Below are 21707 nucleotides of genomic sequence, written 5' to 3'. Positions count from 1 at the left end.
GGGACACTGGAAATATTTTGCATGTGGAGAGGTCAGAAATGTGTTGTCGGTGAGCACAGATACCACCATATTTAGCCCAGGTTGGACTAAAAGCAGCTGTTTTGACACTGCAGTTTGCCCCAGGTGGGAAACCTTGTCCTTACCAGCCCCATCCAAAGGCACAGATGAGATATCCAGCCAAAGCTTTCATGCCCCTCCAATAGTTTTAGAAGACCAGATGACCACAAAGAGGAAAGAAAACACCCAAAAGCCTCAGGGTGGGCTAATCCCATCATAGCAACATATAATCCTGGCTGAGAAACCCCCCTCAGCCCAACCCCAAGTGGCTGGAGGGGCAGGATCCCCATGTCCTCCCCAGCTTTGTGCTGGAAACCCCCACCTGCCCCCCCTCCAATGATCCATCCGCTGATACCAGAAGAGACAGAAGGGAAAAAAACAAGCAGCTCACTAAGGAAAATAAACACAGACCTTTCAACATGTGGAAATATTTCTAACAATGAGAGGGGCTTTGGGGTGCAGGTGATGGATGGATGAATGGATTTAACCAGCTCAAACGCTGCACCAGGCGTCGCGGTTCCTTTCAAGCTGATCCCAAACTGATCACCCAAATCATCCCAAGGTGTGCAGTCCTTGCCAGCCTGCCATGGCCTGGCAATGCTCCTCTGCCCGGCCAGTGCTCATTTCCCTCAAAAACTGCTCACAAAACCTTTTTGGCGAGGTTGGAGCACAGCCAAGGCTTTTGCCTTATCTTAGGAACTGGTGAACTCGGGTTCACTCAGGACAGGATATTATTTCATTAGGCTTCAAAAAAAAAAATCCAACCTTTTAAAAAGGAGGGGGAAAAAAAACCCCACAGGAGATGTGAACTCTTATTTTGGAGCACCAGGCGCCAAGTAGAGAGGAGAGAAATTAATTACAGAAGCAGTAAATCCCTAGAGGTTTCCTCTTTTTTGCATGGAGCAATATTTTCTTTCGCTGTACTGTTCCCAGCCCTCCTTTCCCAGCAGGAGCTCCTGTTCTCCTTCTCAGGCTCCAGGGTCTCCACCACTTCCAAAGTCAAGGCTGCCAGAACAAGACAGGGACAGCTCCTGCCCTTCCAGTTACATCGAGACAACGTCTTGGCAAATCCAACGTCTGTCACCCTGTCGCCAGTAAAAACACAGGACAAGGCTTGAGGCAGAATCTCAGTGGCTTCAGGCTGGTTTTGCTCAATTCCCATGAACATCAAAGGCTTGTTTCAGCATAAAGAGGCTATGGAGCACCTCAATGGCCATAACTGCTCCAGGGATGGTCACCAACATCCATTGGTGTCCCAGTATGTCGCACTATGTCACATCCCCTGGGCTGAGAGGTGGCTCCTCTGACTTGCACTTCCCAAAGGCTGAGTCCATAACAAACCCCAGCAGCCCCCAATTCCCCCCTGCAGCCCCCAAAGCACAAACCCTCAGGTCCCAAGAGCAGCCCTGTCCCCAGTCACAGCATTTCTCCAGCCCCCCAGGACACTGAAGTGCGCTGCAGAACCAGCCCCCCCATCCTCACAGCAGCCAGCTCTCAGCTTTTCACCCCTGCGCTATCTCAACAAAGATTAGCAAAACCCAGCCTAGAGCTTTGCACTCCTGTATCCCGCTGCCAAGCAAAACGCCGCCGCCAGCACTGCCGGGGTCATACGGCCACAGACACAATAGCCCAGCACAGCTTTCGGGTGCCCCACGTCATCCTCACCAGACGCCGCCTTCCTCTCCAGATCGGCGCTTTGCCAAAAGTGCGGGGCCAAGCGCCAGCACACAAACCCCTGGGAGTTGCAGCAGGGGCCCCGGCAGCCTCCAGCTGCCCAAACACGACACCATCCGCTCCCCGCAGCGTTCCCAAAGGTGGTAGCACACCAGAGAAATCACGGTCTGTATCGACATCCATAGGTACGAATGTTCCTGCCTGCAGGAGAATGAAGCCTGAGCTCCTTTTCCAAATGCAAGCAGGAAAACAAAATTATGCAATTCTGGCTGAGCGTACAAAGCAAGGAGCATCAGGAGCTCTGTGAAATGCTGTAGTGCTTTGAATTGGTTATGCAGATGTCCACCCCAGACACCCTGCGAGCAAGGTGATTGCCCTGGAAATGCTTTCTGGCACTGCAGGCTGCTTTGGACAACACTTCCAGCTCACTGTCTCCTGTTCCTGTTTGCTCTGTGTACCTGCAATGGGTCTGGTGAGCACTGACACCGGCACAGCCATTGGTCAAGAGCAGCAGGAGGACAGGAGAACACAGAGGTCCACCAGGTCAGCTAAGGTACATCCCAATGATCTGCTCTCCTATGTTTCCCAGAAGGAATCTGGTATTTATCCTTTGTGGCTGCTTTGATCCATTCCAACACAAACTGCAAGGGGCAGGTCTGGCCCAAGGACTCGTTGGTCAACACGAGCTGAAAGCCCAACCGGCATAAGGCCACTCTCTGCCTTGTCCCCTCTGGCCAGCATCATATCTTCCTCGGCATGTGCTGCCCTGGCAGAGCAGAGCTCCTCCTCACTGTATTGTTCTTCCAGCATTAAAGGCATTTGCCCTGGAGCACAGCATGCTATACGCCTCTTCACAAATGAATGAGCTGAAGTTCGGAAGTCAAATGTCCTGCACAAGGTCATTAAAGCTTTTAGAAAGCCAGAGCATCCAGCCCATTACTCTGCCCGTTCCACCAGCTTCCCTTGCAAGCTGCTCTGCCCAGCTCTGCTTCAAGCAGCTCATATTATCTGGACAGATTGCAGTCCCATCAGAGCAACAACACAGACACACAACACAGAGAGCATCCCCCCTCCAGGGACCTCCAGCCCTGGGTCAGTGAAGTGCCCAAGGCAGCTAGAAACCCAGTGGTTCAGAATCACAGAACAATTTTAGAATTAGGATAGCAGCTGCAGCACTGCTGTCCCCCCGCAGCTCCCATCCCTGCTCCTGTGCTCCCCACAGCAGCCAGGCTTGGGTCAGAAAATATGTCAGCACGAAGCCTGATGGGCACAAGCCCTGTGAGCTAAAGGCACAGCACACAGCTGGGTGACGGCAGCGAACTGGGTTGTGGTGGGAAACAGGGGCAATGCTGTGTAACAAGCAGCACGAAGCAGGAGAGGGGCTGCTTTCTGCACAGCTTGGATCTTCTTCAGCCCCCATGTTACAGAGACAGGACATGAAAAACCCTTGGGAGGTCATGGACATGTGTGCACCGTGGGGACCCAAGATCTGGCAGGGGACAGAGGGATGGGCAGCTGTGTGAGCACAGCTGGAACAGGGCACACACTGATCCCATCTCACCCAAGGACAGCAGCATCTCTCTCTGTGGCATCCTTCCTCTGTCCCCACCTGCCTCTCCACCTCTGTCCTCCCACCCAGCAGATCAGGAATCACAAACCATCACAAATCCTTCCCCTCAGCTCCCCCTCCAGCAGCACAGAGGTGTGTGCATGGGAGCTGATGGGGAGGTGTAAGCAGAACTCCCCGAGTGCTGTAACTCACCGTGAACATCTGCCAGTCCTCTCTGGAGTTCCTCCAGAGGACAACGGTGGGGACACCAGGTATGCCCATAGGGCCAGGGTCTCCTGGGGGGCCCATCCGCCCCATGGCTCCAGGGTACCCCTAGGAAGACAAGGGCAGCTCCTTAAAACCAACCAGCACAGGCTGGACACAGGTTCTGACTCAAATCAGCATCTGAGCAAAGTCTGGGTGTAGGCACATTCACAATTCCTGGGTTCAAAACAGCTCTTAACATCTAAATAACCCTGACACCACAGAAAGCAAAAGGAATGAGGTTCACAGGTACACACCTATGCCCAGACCTATCTAAATGCTACAGGTATTGAAGCTATAACACACACGGAAGTTACACAACTCATGAGGCAACGAGTTTGCCCCTCTACGGCTTGGGAAAGATGGAAACTGCTGTGCCAACGTGGTTAGGAGCATGCTTGCTGTTTTAATGATGGGGAAACTGAGGCACCACCCTTAACCCAGAGCATGTCCGAGTGCCTGTCGATACATGAGGCAATGCTGCATGCAGCCCGAGATGGAACTGGGCTGTGCTGGGTTCCTGCAGTCCGAGGTGGAACTGTTCTGTGCTGGGTTCTGGAGCAGGATGGGCAGCAACGTGGTGCTGGGGGACAGACATCCCTCGAAGATGACTTGGTGGGTACAGCATGGAGCTGGACTTTGGGACATGCCAGTGTCCCTCTTCTAGGTGAGCTGAGCTAAAGCTGCTTCATCTCCCAGCTCTGTCACCTCTGCAGAGCCATCAAATGGCTCAGATGAGAGACAGCAGCTTGTCCACGCTCAGTCCTGAGCCTGGGCTTAAAATACCCCATAAAATGAGTTCTTTCCTCTTACAAATGCAAATAAAGTGTCACCAGGCTGCAGCTTCAGAAACTCACACTGCCCTCTTGATGAAAAACACCCAAACTAACCCAAATCATCTGTGGTGTCTGCCCCAGAACTTACACCACATCCCATACCTTCCCACATTTTCCTCAATACTCACTTTGTCTCCTTTGGGTCCCACCAGTCCACGTCTCCCAGGACAGCCCTGAAAAGCAAAGGAGGGGGGCTGTGTGACCCCGAAGCAGGACTCCCCCAAAACAGGGGACATCCCATGGTGGCTGGGTGACCAGTGCCACAGCCACCCAGGGAAGTGGGTGACCAGTGCCATCCCAGCCCCAGGGAAGCAGGAACTGAAAACAGCTGATTCAGAGCAAACTGGCAGCATTGAGTCTCAAAGAAAAACCCCAATTTATACAGGCAGGGAGGAGGGTGCACCCCATTTTATGCAGCTCTGCTCAGCCAGCTGAGCGGCGCAATCCTGCAGCATCCACGCGAGAAACACCCCAGCCCATAAGGCCAGGGAGCAGGAGCACATTTCCTGACACCTGGTGAAGAAAGGCAGAATGTTAGGAAGAAAATCCCATAAATCTGGATCACGGCCACCCGCTCAAACAGTAGTTTGGACAAGGTTGCAAACATCTGCAGCTTTGACCTTGTGTGAGATCTGATCTAGCACGTCCCTAGTCTAAAGTGCACAATTTGGCCAAGCGGTGACCCCACTTCAAGGCTTCCCGAAACATCCGTCCTGACATAAACAAAGCCATTTGGGAGATCCTGGCTTTTCTCGATGGAAGAAATCTACCTGGAAGATGTCAGCAGAGACTGACAACACGCCGGCTGCAGCACAGCGTCTGTCTGCCGCAGAGGTGCGGCTCTGAGCCATCAATTACAGCCGCTGCTTTTGTTCTGAGCTTGCAAACAGACGATCCCCACGAATTACAGACATGGCTGCATCCCCACAGCCACTTCGGCAGCCCCCACCTCACTGCCTTGTGCCCATGGGGATGGGTAAAAGGTGAAGCTGCATGTCCAGAAACGGCTTTGGCACCAAGGGATGCTTTGCCAAGGGGAACATCATCATCTAAAATGCTTCACTGCTCAGTTCCTCTTACACAGGGGCTGGGGACCCTCTGAGCTCGGTTCGAGTACAGAATGGACTAGGTGACCTTTGAAGGTCCCTTCTGTTCTATCATTCTGTGATTCTGTGTGTTCGTGCCGAATGGCACAGGCAGCAGCAGTGATGCTGACAGCTCTGCTCTGATTTTCAAACCTTGGGTGCTGCTGAAGGAGGTAAATAAAACAATTCCTGCCAATGTACTCAATGTTAAAACACACACCAGAACAGGCAGAGATCCCTCCCAGTGACAGGCAGCCCCCCATTTATTCCTCCAGCACCCCTGCTTTAAGTAGCTGGATATGTGCTGCCAAGAGACCAGTTCTGCAGGAAGGTGCCCAGTTTGGAATCACTGGGATTCTCCTATGAGCATTGGGTGCCCGTTGCAAGGTGCCTGGGGACAGGCTCATCATGTCCACCCTGGGTGCAGATACAAATTAGATCATAGATTCATAAAATCATTTTGGTAGGAAGAGATGCTCAAGCTCATCAAGTCCAGCCATTAACCCAACCCTGGCACTAGCCCACATCCCTAAGAACCTCATCTGCCACTACAAAGCTTCAACCTATACCCACTTGCACCAGCATCACAAACCCAAACTCCTAATGCTGTGATGGAGCTGTTTGTACCTGCATGTCCATCCAGGATGCTCACAACCAAGAAAAACCCCCATCTTAATGCTTTCTACAGAAGGGAAAAGCAATTCCCTCGCGGCTGGGTCCCCTCCCGCTGGCTGACAGCAGGGCTGTCAAACGTCGTGATGTTTCCTTCACTCCCGGGATTTTTTCATCCTTCAGCATCTGCTCCTTTTGCTATTTTCTTCTACATTTTGCAGGCAATGGCTGCAAGAGCAAGGAGACGGCTCGAGGGGGAAGCTGGCGTTCCTAAATTTAACCAATATCCTGCAAAGTCTGGCTCATTGATGACGGATTTAGTGCCAGGACCCTCAAATACAGCCATAAAATTAATTGTGCATGGAGACTTGCCCTGCAGCCCCCAGATGAACCCCAGGATATCCCAGACACCTTTCGTGTGGGTGTCTGCCTGGGGGAAGGAGAAGATGCCCATGGTCACTTCTGGCAGTGGCACTGGGTAAATAAAATGTAATTTTCTAGAGGAATTGTTAAGAAAATTTAGCAAACCAGGGAAATAATTTTGGCAGATGAAATAAATATGGGAAAAAAATGTAAAAACATTTTTTCAGTTACTTCTCAATGAAGACTGCTGACTATCTACTCTAAGTTTACTGATTTTTTTATATTTCCTTTTTTTTTTTTCATCTGCTACAATGGATGAATAATCTGAAAAAACATCAAAACATTGTATTTATCGACAAATTCAATGCTCTGCTCTGAACCACAACAAGTTTTGGGGTGTTGCTATGGTAGAGAGCAAAGGACAGTGATGCCAGGGGGGGCTGTGGGCTGACACCTGGGGTTTGCTGTCGGGACGAGGGCTGGAGGAGATGCCCTGAGCCCTCCGCCTCTGGGCAGGACAGAGGGAAATAAAGACCAACAACTGGCTAAATGACTTGAGACCATCTCTAGGGCAGTGGGGTCAAGGGAATCATAGAATCACAGAATAGTTTGGGTTGAAGGGCCCTTCCCAGCTCCCCAGTGCCCCCCCTGCCATGAGCAGGGACATCTTCACCAGCTCAGGGTGCTCAGAGCCCCGTCCAGCCTGGCCTGGGATGTCTCCAGGGATGGTTCATCCACCACCTCTCTGGCCAACCTGGGCCAGGCTCTCACCACCCTCAGGGCCAACAATTTCTTCCTCATGTCCAGCCTGAATCTTCCTCCTTTAGTTTAAAACCATCTTCACAGACATCACAAAACCCTCTTGCAGGGCCGGGCTGGTGCACAGATACATGTTGCCCACACAGAGTATTCCCTGCCCAGTTTCCCATTGCAAGGTGCCCACCACCGCCCTGAAGGAGAGGACACACCACCACCCATCCCTCCCTCCCACAGCCATCACCTCCACCACTCACCGGCAGCCCTGGTGGTCCTGGCAGCCCTGGTGGTCCCGGCTTAACGTGACCCTGCTGCCTGTGTCCCACCGGTGAGATGGGCTGTCCTGGGTGGGCAGCACGATCCCCAAGCCCTGGGACATCAGGGTTGGTTGCTACTAGAGGATGCTCCAGGACACCTGCCATGGACCCCGCTCCCAGAGGACCTTGAAGCACATCTCCTTTGGGGGTGGCTGCCTGACGTGCTGATGAGGAGACCTTGGTGAAGGTGGTCGGCACATCCAGGTCGGTGATGGCATCACTGGGTTTGCCGGGCAAGAGCTGCCGCCAGGCGCCCGTGTCACCCCTCAGCTTCTCCGTGGTGACGTTCTCCTCCCAGGGCTCGGAGGCACGCTCCTTCTTGGCTGCTTTGTGCATTTTCATGGAGGGTCCTGGGTGGATAAAAGCACCATCAGGTACTCAGACATCATGACAGTGCACAGGAGAAACAAACAAAACCATGACTGTGGACTCACCAGAACTACCAGTGACCCGCGGGATGCTCCTGCCAAGCCCTGGCCTGCCGGGGCCGGTGATTTTATTATAGGTGGAGTTCAACAGCTCAAACCCTTCATCCTCAATAGAGAGGCTGTCGTCCTCCTCCTCCTCAGCTGATGGCATCTCGGTGGCAGAGGGTGAAGTGAGGTCGCTCCCATCAGGCTGGAAGTTGAGGGTCTCCTGGGTGTTATCCCATGCCCAAGGTGGCCCCAGGGTCAAACCTGAATCAGTGAGTCTGGAGTCCTGAAAAGACAAAAAGGAAAAAAATGAAATTTTAAGTTTTCACTTTCCCACCCTCCCCGCTCAACACACTTTGTAATTCTTAATTTCCTGCGGACACAAGTGCCCCTGGGGACATAGAGCAGCCCAGGGCTTGCGAGCCCCAGGGAAGCTGGTCGGTGATGGGCAGGTTAGTTCAGCCACGTGCAAAACCAAACTCACCCTTCACAAGGGACACAAGCCAGTTCTCCGCATGGACCATGCTCACACGAACCTCCCACTGCCATGGTCCTCCCCCAAATTTTCTATGCTGGAGGGGCATCGGGAGAAAAGCTTAATGACAGAAATCCAAGCTTGGGAGCAATTATTAAAACCATTAAAGCAAATGTATAGAGTTACACTAGGGATCAGGCTATTCCTTCAGCCTTTGATTTTGCTGCTTCTATATATTTCGAGGCTCCTGGTGGTCTCAGGGAAACAGCACAGGAGCTGCAGCCCCCAGCACACATCTCATCCCCAGCTGAGCAGCTGCAACGGTGCTCCTGGCAGATCTCCGAGGGCTGGGAAGGGAAGGCAGACACAAGTGGAACCTCCTGGATGCTTGTGGCAAATTAATTTAAGGCAATGGCTTGCAGGGGACTCGTTCTGTCTTCAGCTGCCATGATAAATGGTCCCAGGTCACAATAGCTCTGTCAGCCCCACAACCACCAGCAGAGCCTGGGCACCATGGATGGAGAGAAACAGCAATATCAATAAAAATATCTACACTCAAGATGAAAGTGCTGAATATGGAGACTGAGTTAAATTATAAAGAGTTTACCTGCATCTAAAATATACATTGGTTTTATACCCAGGACCAGTCTAAGCACCTCAGACTGGGTTGCACACTGAGCCACAGACCAGGATTGGGTTGGTTGGTAGCTGTGAAGGACCGTCACCTCTCCATCAGCCCCACACAGCCACCACCCCCACTCAGAGCTTGCTCCACACTCCCACTGAGCTCCATGGGGCACAGACAACCCAGGGCATGGCACCCAGAAGAGCTGGTGGAACTTCAGCCCTGGCTGGTGACTCCTTGGTGCTGGTGGCTCTGCGGTGCTGGTGCTACTCAGCTGGTGGAGAGATAGTCTGCAAGAAGTCACTAGAGGGAGATGCAGGCCCACGCTTGCCTTGCGGGGTTGCAGAAGGGGAGCAGAGCCACACAAGGAGATATGGAGCATCCTTCCCATCCTATCTTCTGGTGATTGAACCCATTACTTGGCTCTGCTTCAGTGTTGCACCATGGACCTAAGACTCATGTTCACTTGGGAGCATCAAGTTGGATTTGTATGAACAGCAAGCACAAAAAACACCAGCTGCACTGCCAGAGCTGGTGATTCTGCAGATAAGGACCCAGTCCAACCCCTGCTCACGCAGGGTCACAGAGCAGATCACACAGGTCGGTCCAGGCAGGTCTGAATGTCTCCCGAGAAGGAGACTCCACACCCACTCTGGGCAGCCTGGGCCAGGCTCTGGCACCTCAAAGTAAAGAAGTTTCTCCTCATGTCCTGATGGACCCTCCTGTGTCTCAGTCTGTGCCTGTTGCCCCTCACCCTGTCACTGGGCACCACTGAACAGAGTCTGGTCCATCCTCTTGACACCCAGCCTGGAGACGTTTATTGGCATCAATAAGATCCCTCTCAGCTTCTCCAGCTGAACAGCCCCAGCTCTCTCAGCCTTTCCTTACAAGAAAGATGCTCCAGACCCCTCAGCATCTTTGTAGCCCTCTGCTACACTCCCTCCAGAAAAACCTCACTGGATGATTCCCCATTCCCTGCTCACACAGCCATGCGCATCCATCTCCAAGAGGAGCCCCAAGGCAACGCACAAGGAGGATCTCCAGGGTGAGCAGTGACCTGCCTTGGTCCCCAGGCCCCACCGGCCAGGAGATGCTGGAGGGTTTTTCAGGACATTTTCTCATCTGCAGCACTGGCTGCTGTCATGGAGACTGGGCTCGGATTTCTATGGGCTGCCATGTGAATGTCTGTAGCAAGAAAGATCTCAATGTGTTGTTACACAGGAGTATTTTTTTTTAAATTATTATTTTTGCTGTTAAACTGCCAAAATAAGAGAAGCCACCTGATACCTAGACATACCTTAAAGTCCCAAGCAGAGAAGCTGCAAGGGTCCTATCAAACCCCTCATGAAAGCAGAGGGGAGGTTTCTAAGCCCCCTCCCTTGACCCCATCACACATCACCAGTAGCAGATGTCCTCAGAGAGATGCTGACATGTGCCTGTAAAAGTTTGCCTGAAGGCATAACAAAATTGGGTCCCTGATGCAACCAATCCTGTCCTGACATCACCTGCCATCCTACAAGCCAGGCTTTCACCCCACCTTCTTTTAGCTAGAAGGAGGATCTGCTTGAGGTTTGGAGCCCAAGTCCCTGCAGGTGCTCCCGAGCATCACCATGGTCCTCCCTGCCCGGCCAGGACAGCACGACCACAGCAGGTCCCTGCCAGGTCTGAGAAGCCCCTTTGGAGAGAACCTCAACAGCTCCGTTCCTCATTTATACACCCAGAAGAGCCCCTAAGAGGAGCACAAATGTGAGCAGAGATCTATGACCACCTGGGTGACTGTCACTGTCGACAGCAGGTTCCTCAAAGGGAGCAACGTGAATACTTGTTCTCTATGCAGCAATCTCCAGAGGTGGTCAAAACCACAACCATTTCTTTACAAGTTGAAATAAGAATTCCGTTTTTATTTTTAAAAAATAATATTTAAAGTAGTATGGATTTGATATCACACTTTTGTTGCTTTTGGGAGTTTTCTTATTAAAGCCAGTCTTGAAATATAGCTTTAATGGTGGAAAAAAAAAAACACAGAGTACTTCAGCTTTTCAACCTGACCTGTATTTATCCCTCAACCAACAACTTCGGCAGCTTTGACCCAAGTGCTAATTTCCTTAAAACACATTTTGCAACACATGAAACCACAGCATTGAAAAGTTTCAGCCACAGCCGCTTGTAAGAGAACTTGGTGCTTCACTCTGTGCATCTTAAAGAGGGAAATTAATGAAAGATATCGGTACCTCTCTGCTCCACTGGGCACCACAGGGTTGGATGATTAAGCCCATGGGCATCATTAACCAGAAATCATTTGACAGGCGGAGGACAAAGGGAGACCTGGCTTTAAAAAGATGCCTCATGAAAACAACACTGCAAAGCCACAGATTTAAAAGCCAGTTCTTCAAAGGAAGGTCACTCGTGGATAAGACATCTAATGCACAGTTGGCAGATGGCATCAGGTAAGGAAGAGTATGGTGGCTTGAGCTCTGTCCCCACTTTCCTGAAACACCAGGTTTAAATGTTATTTTTACTGCAGCCTTGAATTCTACACATTGCAGACACGCATTATTTTAATTTGACTTCAACATCTGGCATGGGAAAGGTCTGTACTGGAATCTCTCATCTGACGAGCTCAGGGGAAATGGGTCTCTAAGCTAAAAGTTACTGGTCTCTTCGGCATAAGTAATCACGACCGAATTATATAGGTTCTGTGTAAACAGAATAAGAAGCCAAAATCAATAGCACACATGGCTGCTCCTTTAAATAGGCCAAATTTAGAGAAGAACCAGCTGAGAAAGACAAATTTGGAACTGTTTTAAACAGCTCAGGAGTTGCCCAAAAGCATGAGAGTTGAGGCAGAAGGCATGGGGGTTTACAACCCTCCAGAAATTAGATACGTGAAGTGGGGAATGAGCACAAATTGAAAGCAGCCATTATGGATGATCTGTCATAAAACAGAACAAAAACGAGATTTGGCATGTGACAAGCAATGTAGAGTCTGTGATTTGTAGACAATTGACTTGGGCAAGGAGGATGCAACAAATCTCTGACCCAGCCGTCCCCCTTTGCAGCACACGGGGAAGAGGGAGCTGGAGGAGCCACATTTCTGTCCACATTTGGGAAAATCCAGATGACAACAAAATACTTTCCATTCCAGAAGTGACAAGGAGGAGGAGGGGTGTCTCAATCCCATCCCCATAATTCAAACTACAAAGCGTTAAAATAGCAAGCTCTGCCAAACACAAACACTGATATTTTTTTCTTATTTGGCACAGAAATCTGGAGCAAGTCCAGGGGATTGGGAAAAAGCTTTATGTTGTGCCAATATGCAAAAAAAAGGGCAAACAGGGGACCTCGAGTAATTACAGACCTCTCCCCCAAAGCTGAGCCCAAACAAAACAACAGAGCAACTGATATGAGGCTCATTATTAAATAAACCACAGATAATGCAATTAATGCCACAGTTTTGAAAAGAGTTGCCGTGTAACTTGGTATCTTGGCTGAGGAGATTAAGAGCGGTTTGTTGACAAAGATAACAGCATTGATGTAACGATCCTAGACTCCTGGAGGGCTTTTCAGTTCGTAGGGCTCAATATCATGATCCAAAAAACTCAACTGACTTCCTAACCAGCAAAAAGGTGAAAACCCAGCTCCGAACATCTCTACAGGAGCCCAGACAACTGGAGTAACGAGCTGCTGTAGTTTTCAGTTAGGTCAGGCTTGGTAGAGCCTATTTCAAGGCTCTTCATCATCAAGAGCACCACATTGTGATTTGCTTTATTCAACTGGAATGTTTCTTGATAGGATCAAAAACTAATGATCCAATCCTGTACAGCAACATTTTTACTGTGTATATTGGATATTTTAAAACCTCAACAACAACAAAATAATTTTTAGTTAAAACTCAGACTTGGTAGCAAGCAACAAAACATCACAATGAATTTTTTTTGACATCCGGTTCATAGCAATGTCCAAGCTCATTGTAGTCCATATTCTCCACTGGACCCAGCTGAAATACACACTCATGAATCGTGCCGCACAGGAGCAGCTCCTCCTCTTTAAGCATGTGCAAAACCAGGAGCAGAGACAAGTATTTGCCCACATGCTCTTCTGGTTTATTTGGCCTCCTGCTCCCTGGAAGCGCTTCTGAAAACTCATTTGCAAGGAGCTCCCTGGCTGCCGGCTGACACACGTCAGAAAGCTAAACCAGCGATATCAGCCTCACTCCGTAACTCCCCTTTTGGGCTGAAGATCTACCCCGTTATTCCTCCCAGCCCATCACCGTGGAGTCAGGCCACCCGCTAACTGGAAAAATGCCACGCTGCCAAATAAGACTCTCGCCAAACTCTAACAACAGAGCCCAGGATGAAAATCTTGAATACTTGTGGAAGCACTAAGACATTAATAAGAGACCTACCTTGGGTTTTTATAGTTATGAAGAGCAAAAACAATGGCAAGGAGGAGGAACGTGCAGCCCCCGCTGCTGAAATGCAGCATTTGTGGGCTCAGTGAACGTGTTGGTCACTACTGAGCTGTAATTCCTTAAGGAGCTACCAGCAGTTTTAGGATTGATTGAGACTGAACGAGTGGCTGCAACACCAATTTTGCTCAATAACAAACCTGAGCATGAAAGAATAGACATGCCGTGGACAAACCGAGCATTTTCAGAGAGCTTTCACTGCATTTTCATATCAAGAAATAATCTCAGAAGTAGCTTGAACTGCCCAGATAATTAAATGTGTGACATTTTGGAAATCAGTAGGATTTAAGCTTTATTTGACTTCTGGTTGAATGGCTTTTGGAGTCCAGATTAAATTGCTTTGGCAAAAGCCATTCAGTTTAGTCATCAGCTCAGCCCCCTTGCTCACATTTAGTACAGGCAGACAAATAGAAGACAAAAGGCAGCAATGGCTCAATACCATCCATCGCTTGAAGATTATTCATAAATTACAATCAGCCTCTCAAAAAAATAAACAATCACCAAAGGAGGAGACTTCAATTCAGGTATAATTCACCAGTATCAAACATCTAATCTATTGCCTTCATCAACTTACATCTTCCCCCACCATCACCCTAGCCCTCCATAATTATTTAGCTCTAATTAGCAATTAAGGAATTCATCAGTATACTAAATTATTATACTTCTAAATGAACAAGGGCACAGAAAGCTTAACTACAAAATGTAGCTTTGGATTGTCTCTGCAGCAGAGCTGATCTGCTCTTCATTATTTTCAAACTGTAACGTGTTAGTAGCGCATTTTTGTCTTTTAATAAATCCAAATGCCAAAGATCCTGAGGCGTCTCTGGTCCTGATTAAGTGCTCGAAAAATAAAGTTGTCCCATATCCACAATATCATTAGTCTTCCCTTGTAGACCTATGAATTTCACCGTTTTTCTTATTACGGCAACACCTCGCCAATTCACACCGGTCGCTGAGAGAACCACTGCCAGCAAAACCAGCTGCCGAATGAGCATCAGATGGGGGCACATCCTAAACTGGATCCATCGGGACTTAAGACTAATCTCAGGGAGGCAGGGATCACCTTTCAGACACACTCAGGAAGAGCGATTTTGCCATCTCGGTTCATAATCAGCATTACAAACCTGACCCATGAGCTGGGAGCCTGGCTGCTGCTGTATCACAATTAAACCCCGGAGCGCCCAGTACGGACCAGTTGCGAAAGGCCACTTGGCCATATGTGAAGAGTAGTTTGCATGAAGCAGCTAGCAAGGTGTAGCCAGACAGTTTAAACCAGGCGTGAGAACAGAGAGCAGCCTCAAATAGTTAATGGTGACACCTGGGAGCGCGAGGGGAAATGGGAAAGGACTTCTTACTTCTCAGTCACACAAAAATCTCAGTTCACATTTGCTGGCAGGTGTCCCCTTCAGGATGTCTGTTTGCATCAACTTCAAAAACAAACCTTGGCTGGAAATCGCAAATAAAGCAGAAACTTAAAGGACTTGCAGCCTGCCTCACTCTGAGCAATCGCTCATTTTCCCTGATGTATGTGGAAGATCTGGAGACATATTGTCCAGATGCCAGAGCAGCTCCGAGGAGGAGGAGGAGGCAGCCCCCAGCCCCACGAGCACCAGTGGGACCTGGGAGCACACACCTCCCTCCCATCACTGGACTCCTGGGGAGCCAAGGCAGTGTGATGCCCTGCAACCCCAGAATCACACCCACGGCCAGCAGCAGGTCTTCCCCAGACAGACATTCACATCCCACGTGTGGGTGGAAGCATCAGTCATCCAGCCTCCTGCTTTTTCCTGCGCCATGCAAGAGACCTGCCACCCCCACCCACCTCACCATTTCCTTCCCTCCAAGCTGCAGGCAGTGGCCTGATCCATCTCATCATCACCTGCACTACACCACCCCTCTTGGGCTCAATGCAAACTCGCAGGAAGGTCACCTAAACTCAACCTGTCCTTCACCTGCTCAAAGACATAGAATCATCTTGGTTGGAAGAGACCCTCAAGATCATCAAGTCCAATCATAACCCACCCTGGCACTGCCCCATGTCCTGAGAACCTCATCTCCCTCTGTCCAACCCTCCAGGGATGGTGACTCCAGCACTGCCCTGGGCAGCCTGTTCCAAGGCCCCACAGCCCTTTGGGGAAGAAATTGCTCTCAAGATCCAACCTCAACCTCCCCTGGCGCAACTTGAGGCTGTTTCCTCTCATCCTGTGGTTTGTTACTTGGGAGAAGAGACCAACAACCTCCTCACTACAACCTCCTTTCAGGTAGTTAACTTTAGTTAAACTACTAAAGAGAGATGTTGCAATAAAGAAAATTGTATCTTGTAGCCTTGCCTGGGTATTTTAGCTTTTTAACAGATTGCTCATTAGAGAAACTCATTTCTCTAGGAGCCATGAAGTCAGTGACACACACCAGAGAGACCTGGGGAGGGGGTTCCCTGCACATACGCCCTGCAGCAATTCAGGACAGACGTACCTGAGCAGAAGAGTCCTGGATTTCATTGGTTTCATTTGGCACCTAAACAGTTGGAGAGAGAAAGAGGAAAAATATCACTGCCCAAGGACCTGCGTTGACTTCAGCATGTGCTCATTACCGGCTCCAGCATGGCAAACATCCTGGGAATGCACACTGGGAACCAGTCATTCATAGCAACAGGAGGGAACGGCTTCCCACTAAACCTCTCGAGTCTTTGGGTGGTTTTTGTGGTTTCTTTTGTTTCTGAAGCTTATCAGCCTCAAGAAAGGCCAACAAGGGACGGGAACTGGTGTGATGTGGGGCAGAATTATGCTGTGGGTTCCCACTTGCAGTCAACTTACTGATGCTTGAAATAAAACCATTTCCCTGCTGGGTAAACACTGGAATCACTCAGGTGAGTGCTCCAGGCCTGTAAAGCATAGGATAATACAGATATTAAGAGCAGATTCAGAGGAGCCCATCACCTTGCAGGCTCAGAGGACACATCTTGTGTCTTTTAAATCAGCGACTTGTCTTCTTAGCTCTAGGGAGCGAATCCAACTTATCTCAGAGGTACAGACGGTACCTAAGGGCTGTCAGCAAGAGAAATGCCAGGCAGCATCTTGGGGATGACCATGGGTTGTGTTTTCTGGTAGCTCAGACACATTGATCTCTCTTGGAGCAGGCGGATAACCAGCCTGAGCTGCTCATCCCTCCTCTGCACCACACACTTGCCCTTCTCTGCATTTGCTCCCTGCAAAAGCCAGCTCCAGGTAATCTCTTATGATCAGGGCTTTTCCTAAAATCCTCGCTTAAAATAATAAACACGGAAACTGATGCAGCCCATGCTGGGGAATGGAGCCATTACTGTAGGGCTGTGGTGACACTGGGTGGTGTCACCAGTCCCTTTGCTGCCTGGACCTGCCAGCACCAGGATCCCGGGGAAAGAAACTTTGGGCAGGACCCTGAGAGGGCAGATGCCCCATCCTACGCCCAATTCCCTCCCATGACATGGCCCTTTCCCAGTTCCTCACTACACCATCAGAAAAGGGGATGACACATGGGAGGTTTGTGCCAAACACGGACATTCCCGAACCTCTGCTGGGCAGCTCAGAGGCCCTTCCACACACTTGGCCTGGAGAGATGAGGTGTCTCCCTGGGCCAGCTCCAGCTCCCACACAAAGCTGGGTGCTCTGCGTCTTTGGGGATTTATTGTGTGATCTGGGCTTTTTGGCCCAGATGTATTTCTTGAAAAACTGCTGGACAGTGTAATAAAAGGAAAATCCACAAAACTTCCGCTTTCCAGCAAACAAAACAGCCTTCGAAAGGACAATGCAAAGGGTGCAATGCAGCAATCCTGCTGGCAGGGAGCAAGAATTTCAAATTGCTGTACCATTCCCCATTGCTTTCACCCTTTCCAGAAGCAAAACTGCAGCTGCAGCATTACTCAACAGCTACTCAAAACTTTCTTGTGTTCAACACATGAGCACATACAGTCATACACATACCCGGGCTTGCTTTGGCTCAGAAACTCTCCCTCTAACTCATTCTTCAATGGCACCAAACCCATCTATGACTTGAAGGGAGGGTTTGGATGGTGAAAGAAGAACCACCCCATGTGCTGGCCACCATCACCTCCTTGCATCTCAACTCCAGCTGCAGACCCAAGTGATTCCAGGCTGCATTAATGCCTTGGGTTGGTCCTTTCATTTGAATCATAGAATCATTTCAGTTGGAAGAGACCCTCAGGATCATCAAATCCAACCATAACCTAACTCTAACACTAACCCATGTTCCTAAGAACCTCATCTAAAAGCCTTTTAAACCCCTCCAGGGATGGTGACTCCACCACTGCCCTGGGCAGCCTGTTCCAATGCCTGACAACCCTTTCCATGAAGATTTTTTTCCTAATATTCAAAAGAAGAGCTTGGACCAGCAACCCCCAAATTTGTCATGTGCTCCCAGACACACCTCTGGCCAGGATGGTGGAAGCTCCTGCAAGTAACCGGAGCGGTTGAGGTTGAAGGAGTTTATGCACGTTGCATTGTAGCTGCGGCAGTGCTCGCCGGCGGCTGCTGGGTCTCCCATCACAAAAGTCAGTTGCTGTAGAGCACCCTGGGGAGGAAGAGACACAGAAACCACAGTTTAATCACATGTTTCCTCCAGAGGAGCAGGAAAGGTCTGAGCAAGGGTCTCCAGCCTCTCACAGCCAGGGACTTATTAACAGGCTGGTTTAGGCAATCAGCATTTACTCCCCATCCTCAAGAGCTGGACGCAAAGATCCTGGGAACGTTGCTAAGAGTCAGCAATGTGCAAGCTACTCTTGAATTAAGTAACAGTGAGGATTCAAGTTATGCTAATCACACTGCAGGATCAGGCCCTTACTCTTTATTTCCAAAAGGTTCCTTCAGAGGGGTGCTGCAGCCTCGCTTCATGCAGCTAGAGCAGATCATGTCCTCAAACCCAGCCCTGCGAGGTCTGCCCAGCTCTCACCTTAAAGGGGATCTCAAAGGACTCAATCAGGCCCCCAATGATGATCAGCCCGTCAGTGTTCACTCCCATCCCGAAGTAGTTGGACCAGCTCACTCTGTCCACCAGCCGACAGTCCACGTGCAGCTCCAGCCTCTCCAAGGAGATGCTGAGAGCAACTTGGTGCCAGTGCCCGTCGCCGAGAAGGGAAACTGGGAACCTGCATGCCCCGGAGGGGAAGGGAAGAGGCACAACATGAAACTTTGGTCCCACACCTTATGTAGGACTGGGATTCACCCTTACAAGCTCCCAGGGTCCCTCACATATCCATCCTTAGTGCAGATGCCAAGGACAGTACAAGAGAAATCAAGTCACAAGTCAGCACCATCACTTCTCTTCCAGCACAGGAATGCTATTTCTATTCAATAGATTTGGATATGTCTACAAGCAGTTGAGGCCACCTGAAAATTACCTGTATTTGTGTCTCTCCCCACTTGATTTATCCCCCAGGGATTTGAATCTTTTTGTTATTTGATCTGTTTTCCAGATCTGCATCATTTTGACAGAGTTCAGTTAGGCAGTGACTACCTGTGCAGTCACAGCACCAGGTCTGAGGGACCATCATCCAGGAGCGGGGACACAACCTTGATTCAGTTGAGTTGGTGTCAGAGCAGCACTGCTCAAAGCCCATAGTAAGGAACCTTAACTTGGGAGTAGAAAAGGAAGCATGAAAAGGCAGAAAAAAGCACCTGAGCTGGAACTTACTCATAGTGTCTCCTTCTGGTGGTGACAAAGACCAAGGCGTAGGGGTTAATCCTGATCTGGAAGAGCACGTGGCTCCGGTGGCTAAGGATGGTCACCAGGCTAGTGTCCTCCTTCAACAAGTACCTGAGCTTCATCAGCACACTCAGCTCATCCGCAAACCTGGCAGAAAGAAGCAACACATGGTGTCCTGCAGCCGCTGCTGGATCACCCCCAGCTGCCCTCTTAGGACATAAAAAAGTCTCAGTACAAATGAACCCAGTGAGGACAAAAAATGAAAAGCCAAGAGCAAACAGCCATTCAGGTTGTAAGGTCAGGGATGTGAAAAGATGCAGCAAAGGCAAAATTAGCATCCCCCATATAATCTTAATGTATCCCAGGTGCAATCTCAGCACATGCTTGTGTGGCTGTGCATGACTTTCCATGGGACACCTGCCCTGCCCACCTCTGAGACTGGATGGTGACCCTGTTACAAGCAGCTCTTCAACGCTGCCTTCTCTCACAGCATCCTTGTCCATAGCAAGCTACAGCCCCTTAGCAAGTACAGCAAAGGTCTGACCTGCTCTAAGTCTCCACAGAGCTTAGCATCAAGCAATGCTGATGGACCTGGCTGTGCTGCCTCTCTTGCTCTCTCCAGTTCTGTACTGGAGCAGAGAGGTCTTCCTCCTGGAAATGGTCAGTCAACCACCGTGCCAATGTGTCTTCCTGCGCATGACCAGAGAGGTGGTGGATGCCCCATCCCTGGAGACATCCCAGGCCAGGCTGGATAGGGCTCTGAGCAACTTGAGCTGGTGAAGATGTCCCTGCTCATGGCAGGGGTTGGACTGGATGAACTTGAGAGGTCCCTTCAACCCAAACTATTCTATGATTCTGCAACCAATAAAGATGGAAGAATAAGAAGCAGCACCGAGCTCGTAACACCAGAGTGAATGTGTTCTCTTTGTGTTATTACAGAATAAGGTCTTAAAGTAATCCCTCAAACCAACAAGCATGCAAGAGATGATTTTGAGCACCACTCCCCCAGCCCAGTCCAGCCCAGCCCACCTGTCCCCAAACGCCTCCCTGGTCGGGATGTTGAGGGTCGCATACTGCCCGATCTCCAGGACGCTGCAGTTGGCTTCATCATAGATGAAGGAAATATTGCTGAGGTCCTGCGCGTGGGAAGTAATTTTGTCCAGCAAGTCCACTTCATCTGCATTGGGGAAGAAAAAAGAGATGCTCAGCAGCTGAGACACCTTCACTACAGGGCTCTGCTCTCTTTGTTCTTCCTACTACATGACAGACAAAACCTTCAGGAAGGAAAGAATGCAATTAGGGGAAAGCAAAATAACTCACAAATTCAGCAAACTCAGACCAAAATAAGCACTCAGATAACTTCAGAGGCAGCCAGGTGATATTTTTTGAAACAGAGGATGCTTCAAGGCCAGTGTCCCAAACACATGAAAGGTGATTCCTACCCCAGCAGTGGTGGTACCTTTATATAGTGAGGATGCTCAGGACTATAAAGCAAAGCCTGGGACACAAATGTCCTAAAACACAAGTCCTGAATGAGATGTGTACAGAAAACCCTGCTTGGCCCTTTCCCAAGCTTCCTTGTTGAAGTCTGTCCAGTTTCAATGAAGAAATGAACAAAGGAGTGGGCTGAGGTTACTGTGTCCTGACTAGAGGACAGGAGCACTCCCCTCCACCCAGCACAGGGCTCATTGCTACGACAAGGTCAAGAGCTCCATCAGGAGCTGTGTATCATGCAATAACCCTTTCCCAGCACGTCAAAGTCCCACCTTCAGAACTACACTCTCAACATGCAAGATGGTTTGAATTGGGTGAGAGATCCTGGTCTGGGTTACTTGGCAGCACCATCACTTCAGTCTCATGAGGAGTTTTTTATTCTCTTGGTGAACAGATATTCCTTTTCCAGGTTCATTCTTTAACTAAAGAATCATTCAACTACAGAAACAGCTGAACAAAAATTCGTTTAAAACCACAACATTTTTTGTTCCCCTCCATTAGCAAAAAAAACCCCAAACCTGCAGACATCTGGCTCTACCCAGACACAGTTTCTACCTCCAAGACATCTCCAACAAGGTCTCTCCTTCCTTGTCATGCCTTGACACCGCTGGGCAGTGGGCAACAACCTTGCCACCTGCAAGGGGTGGGGACAAGGGACAGGCCCATGAGATCACTCCAGATCCACCACAGCCCCTTTACGGGGAGGGCCGGGACAAGCCCACTCGATGACTTGTCAATGGGAACCCTGCCAGTACCATCTGCACTCGCATCTGCCATCGCTTGGGAGGCATCCAACCTCCATATTCACTCTAAATCCCATTGCCGATGAGGTGCGAGATTTATTGGTGGGCAGATGAACAGCCTCGAGTGTGCTGCAGCCTGACAGGGGATATACGCACCGTATAGATCTGCTGCTCTGGAAAATAACAAGTCAATTGAGCAGAAAGCTGCTTTGATCCAGTTCAGATGCTAACATAGCAGTCCTGCCACCACCTCCTCCGAAGGTTTTGCAAGGGAAAGAG

The 21707-nt window shown here is 49.8% G+C and overlaps 1 protein-coding gene across 1 annotated transcript in view; it reads right to left on the bottom strand.

Moving 5' to 3' along the window:
• Nucleotides 1-21462, bottom strand: part of LOC308047325 (uncharacterized protein) — a gene marked incomplete at its 5' end in the record, with an annotated part of 48591 nt that extends 27129 nt beyond the window's left edge. Inside the window, 10 exons of the mRNA XM_080355740.1 lie at nucleotides 3494-3613; nucleotides 4509-4553; nucleotides 7454-7863; nucleotides 7948-8212; nucleotides 15967-16008; nucleotides 17917-18060; nucleotides 18439-18634; nucleotides 19180-19338; nucleotides 20221-20368; nucleotides 21408-21462. Coding sequence (XP_080211866.1) covers nucleotides 3494-3613; nucleotides 4509-4553; nucleotides 7454-7863; nucleotides 7948-8212; nucleotides 15967-16008; nucleotides 17917-18060; nucleotides 18439-18634; nucleotides 19180-19338; nucleotides 20221-20368; nucleotides 21408-21462 — 1584 coding nt within the window. The remainder of the gene's footprint in view (nucleotides 1-3493; nucleotides 3614-4508; nucleotides 4554-7453; nucleotides 7864-7947; nucleotides 8213-15966; nucleotides 16009-17916; nucleotides 18061-18438; nucleotides 18635-19179; nucleotides 19339-20220; nucleotides 20369-21407) is intronic.
• Between the last annotated feature and the right edge of the window lie 245 nt (nucleotides 21463-21707).

This window comes from Nesoenas mayeri (genome assembly GCF_963082525.1).
Source record: "Nesoenas mayeri genome assembly, chromosome: 18".
NCBI lineage: Eukaryota > Metazoa > Chordata > Aves > Columbiformes > Columbidae > Nesoenas > Nesoenas mayeri.
The sequence above is the reverse complement of the archived record's forward strand: the minus strand, read 5'-3'. Positions and strand labels throughout refer to the sequence as shown.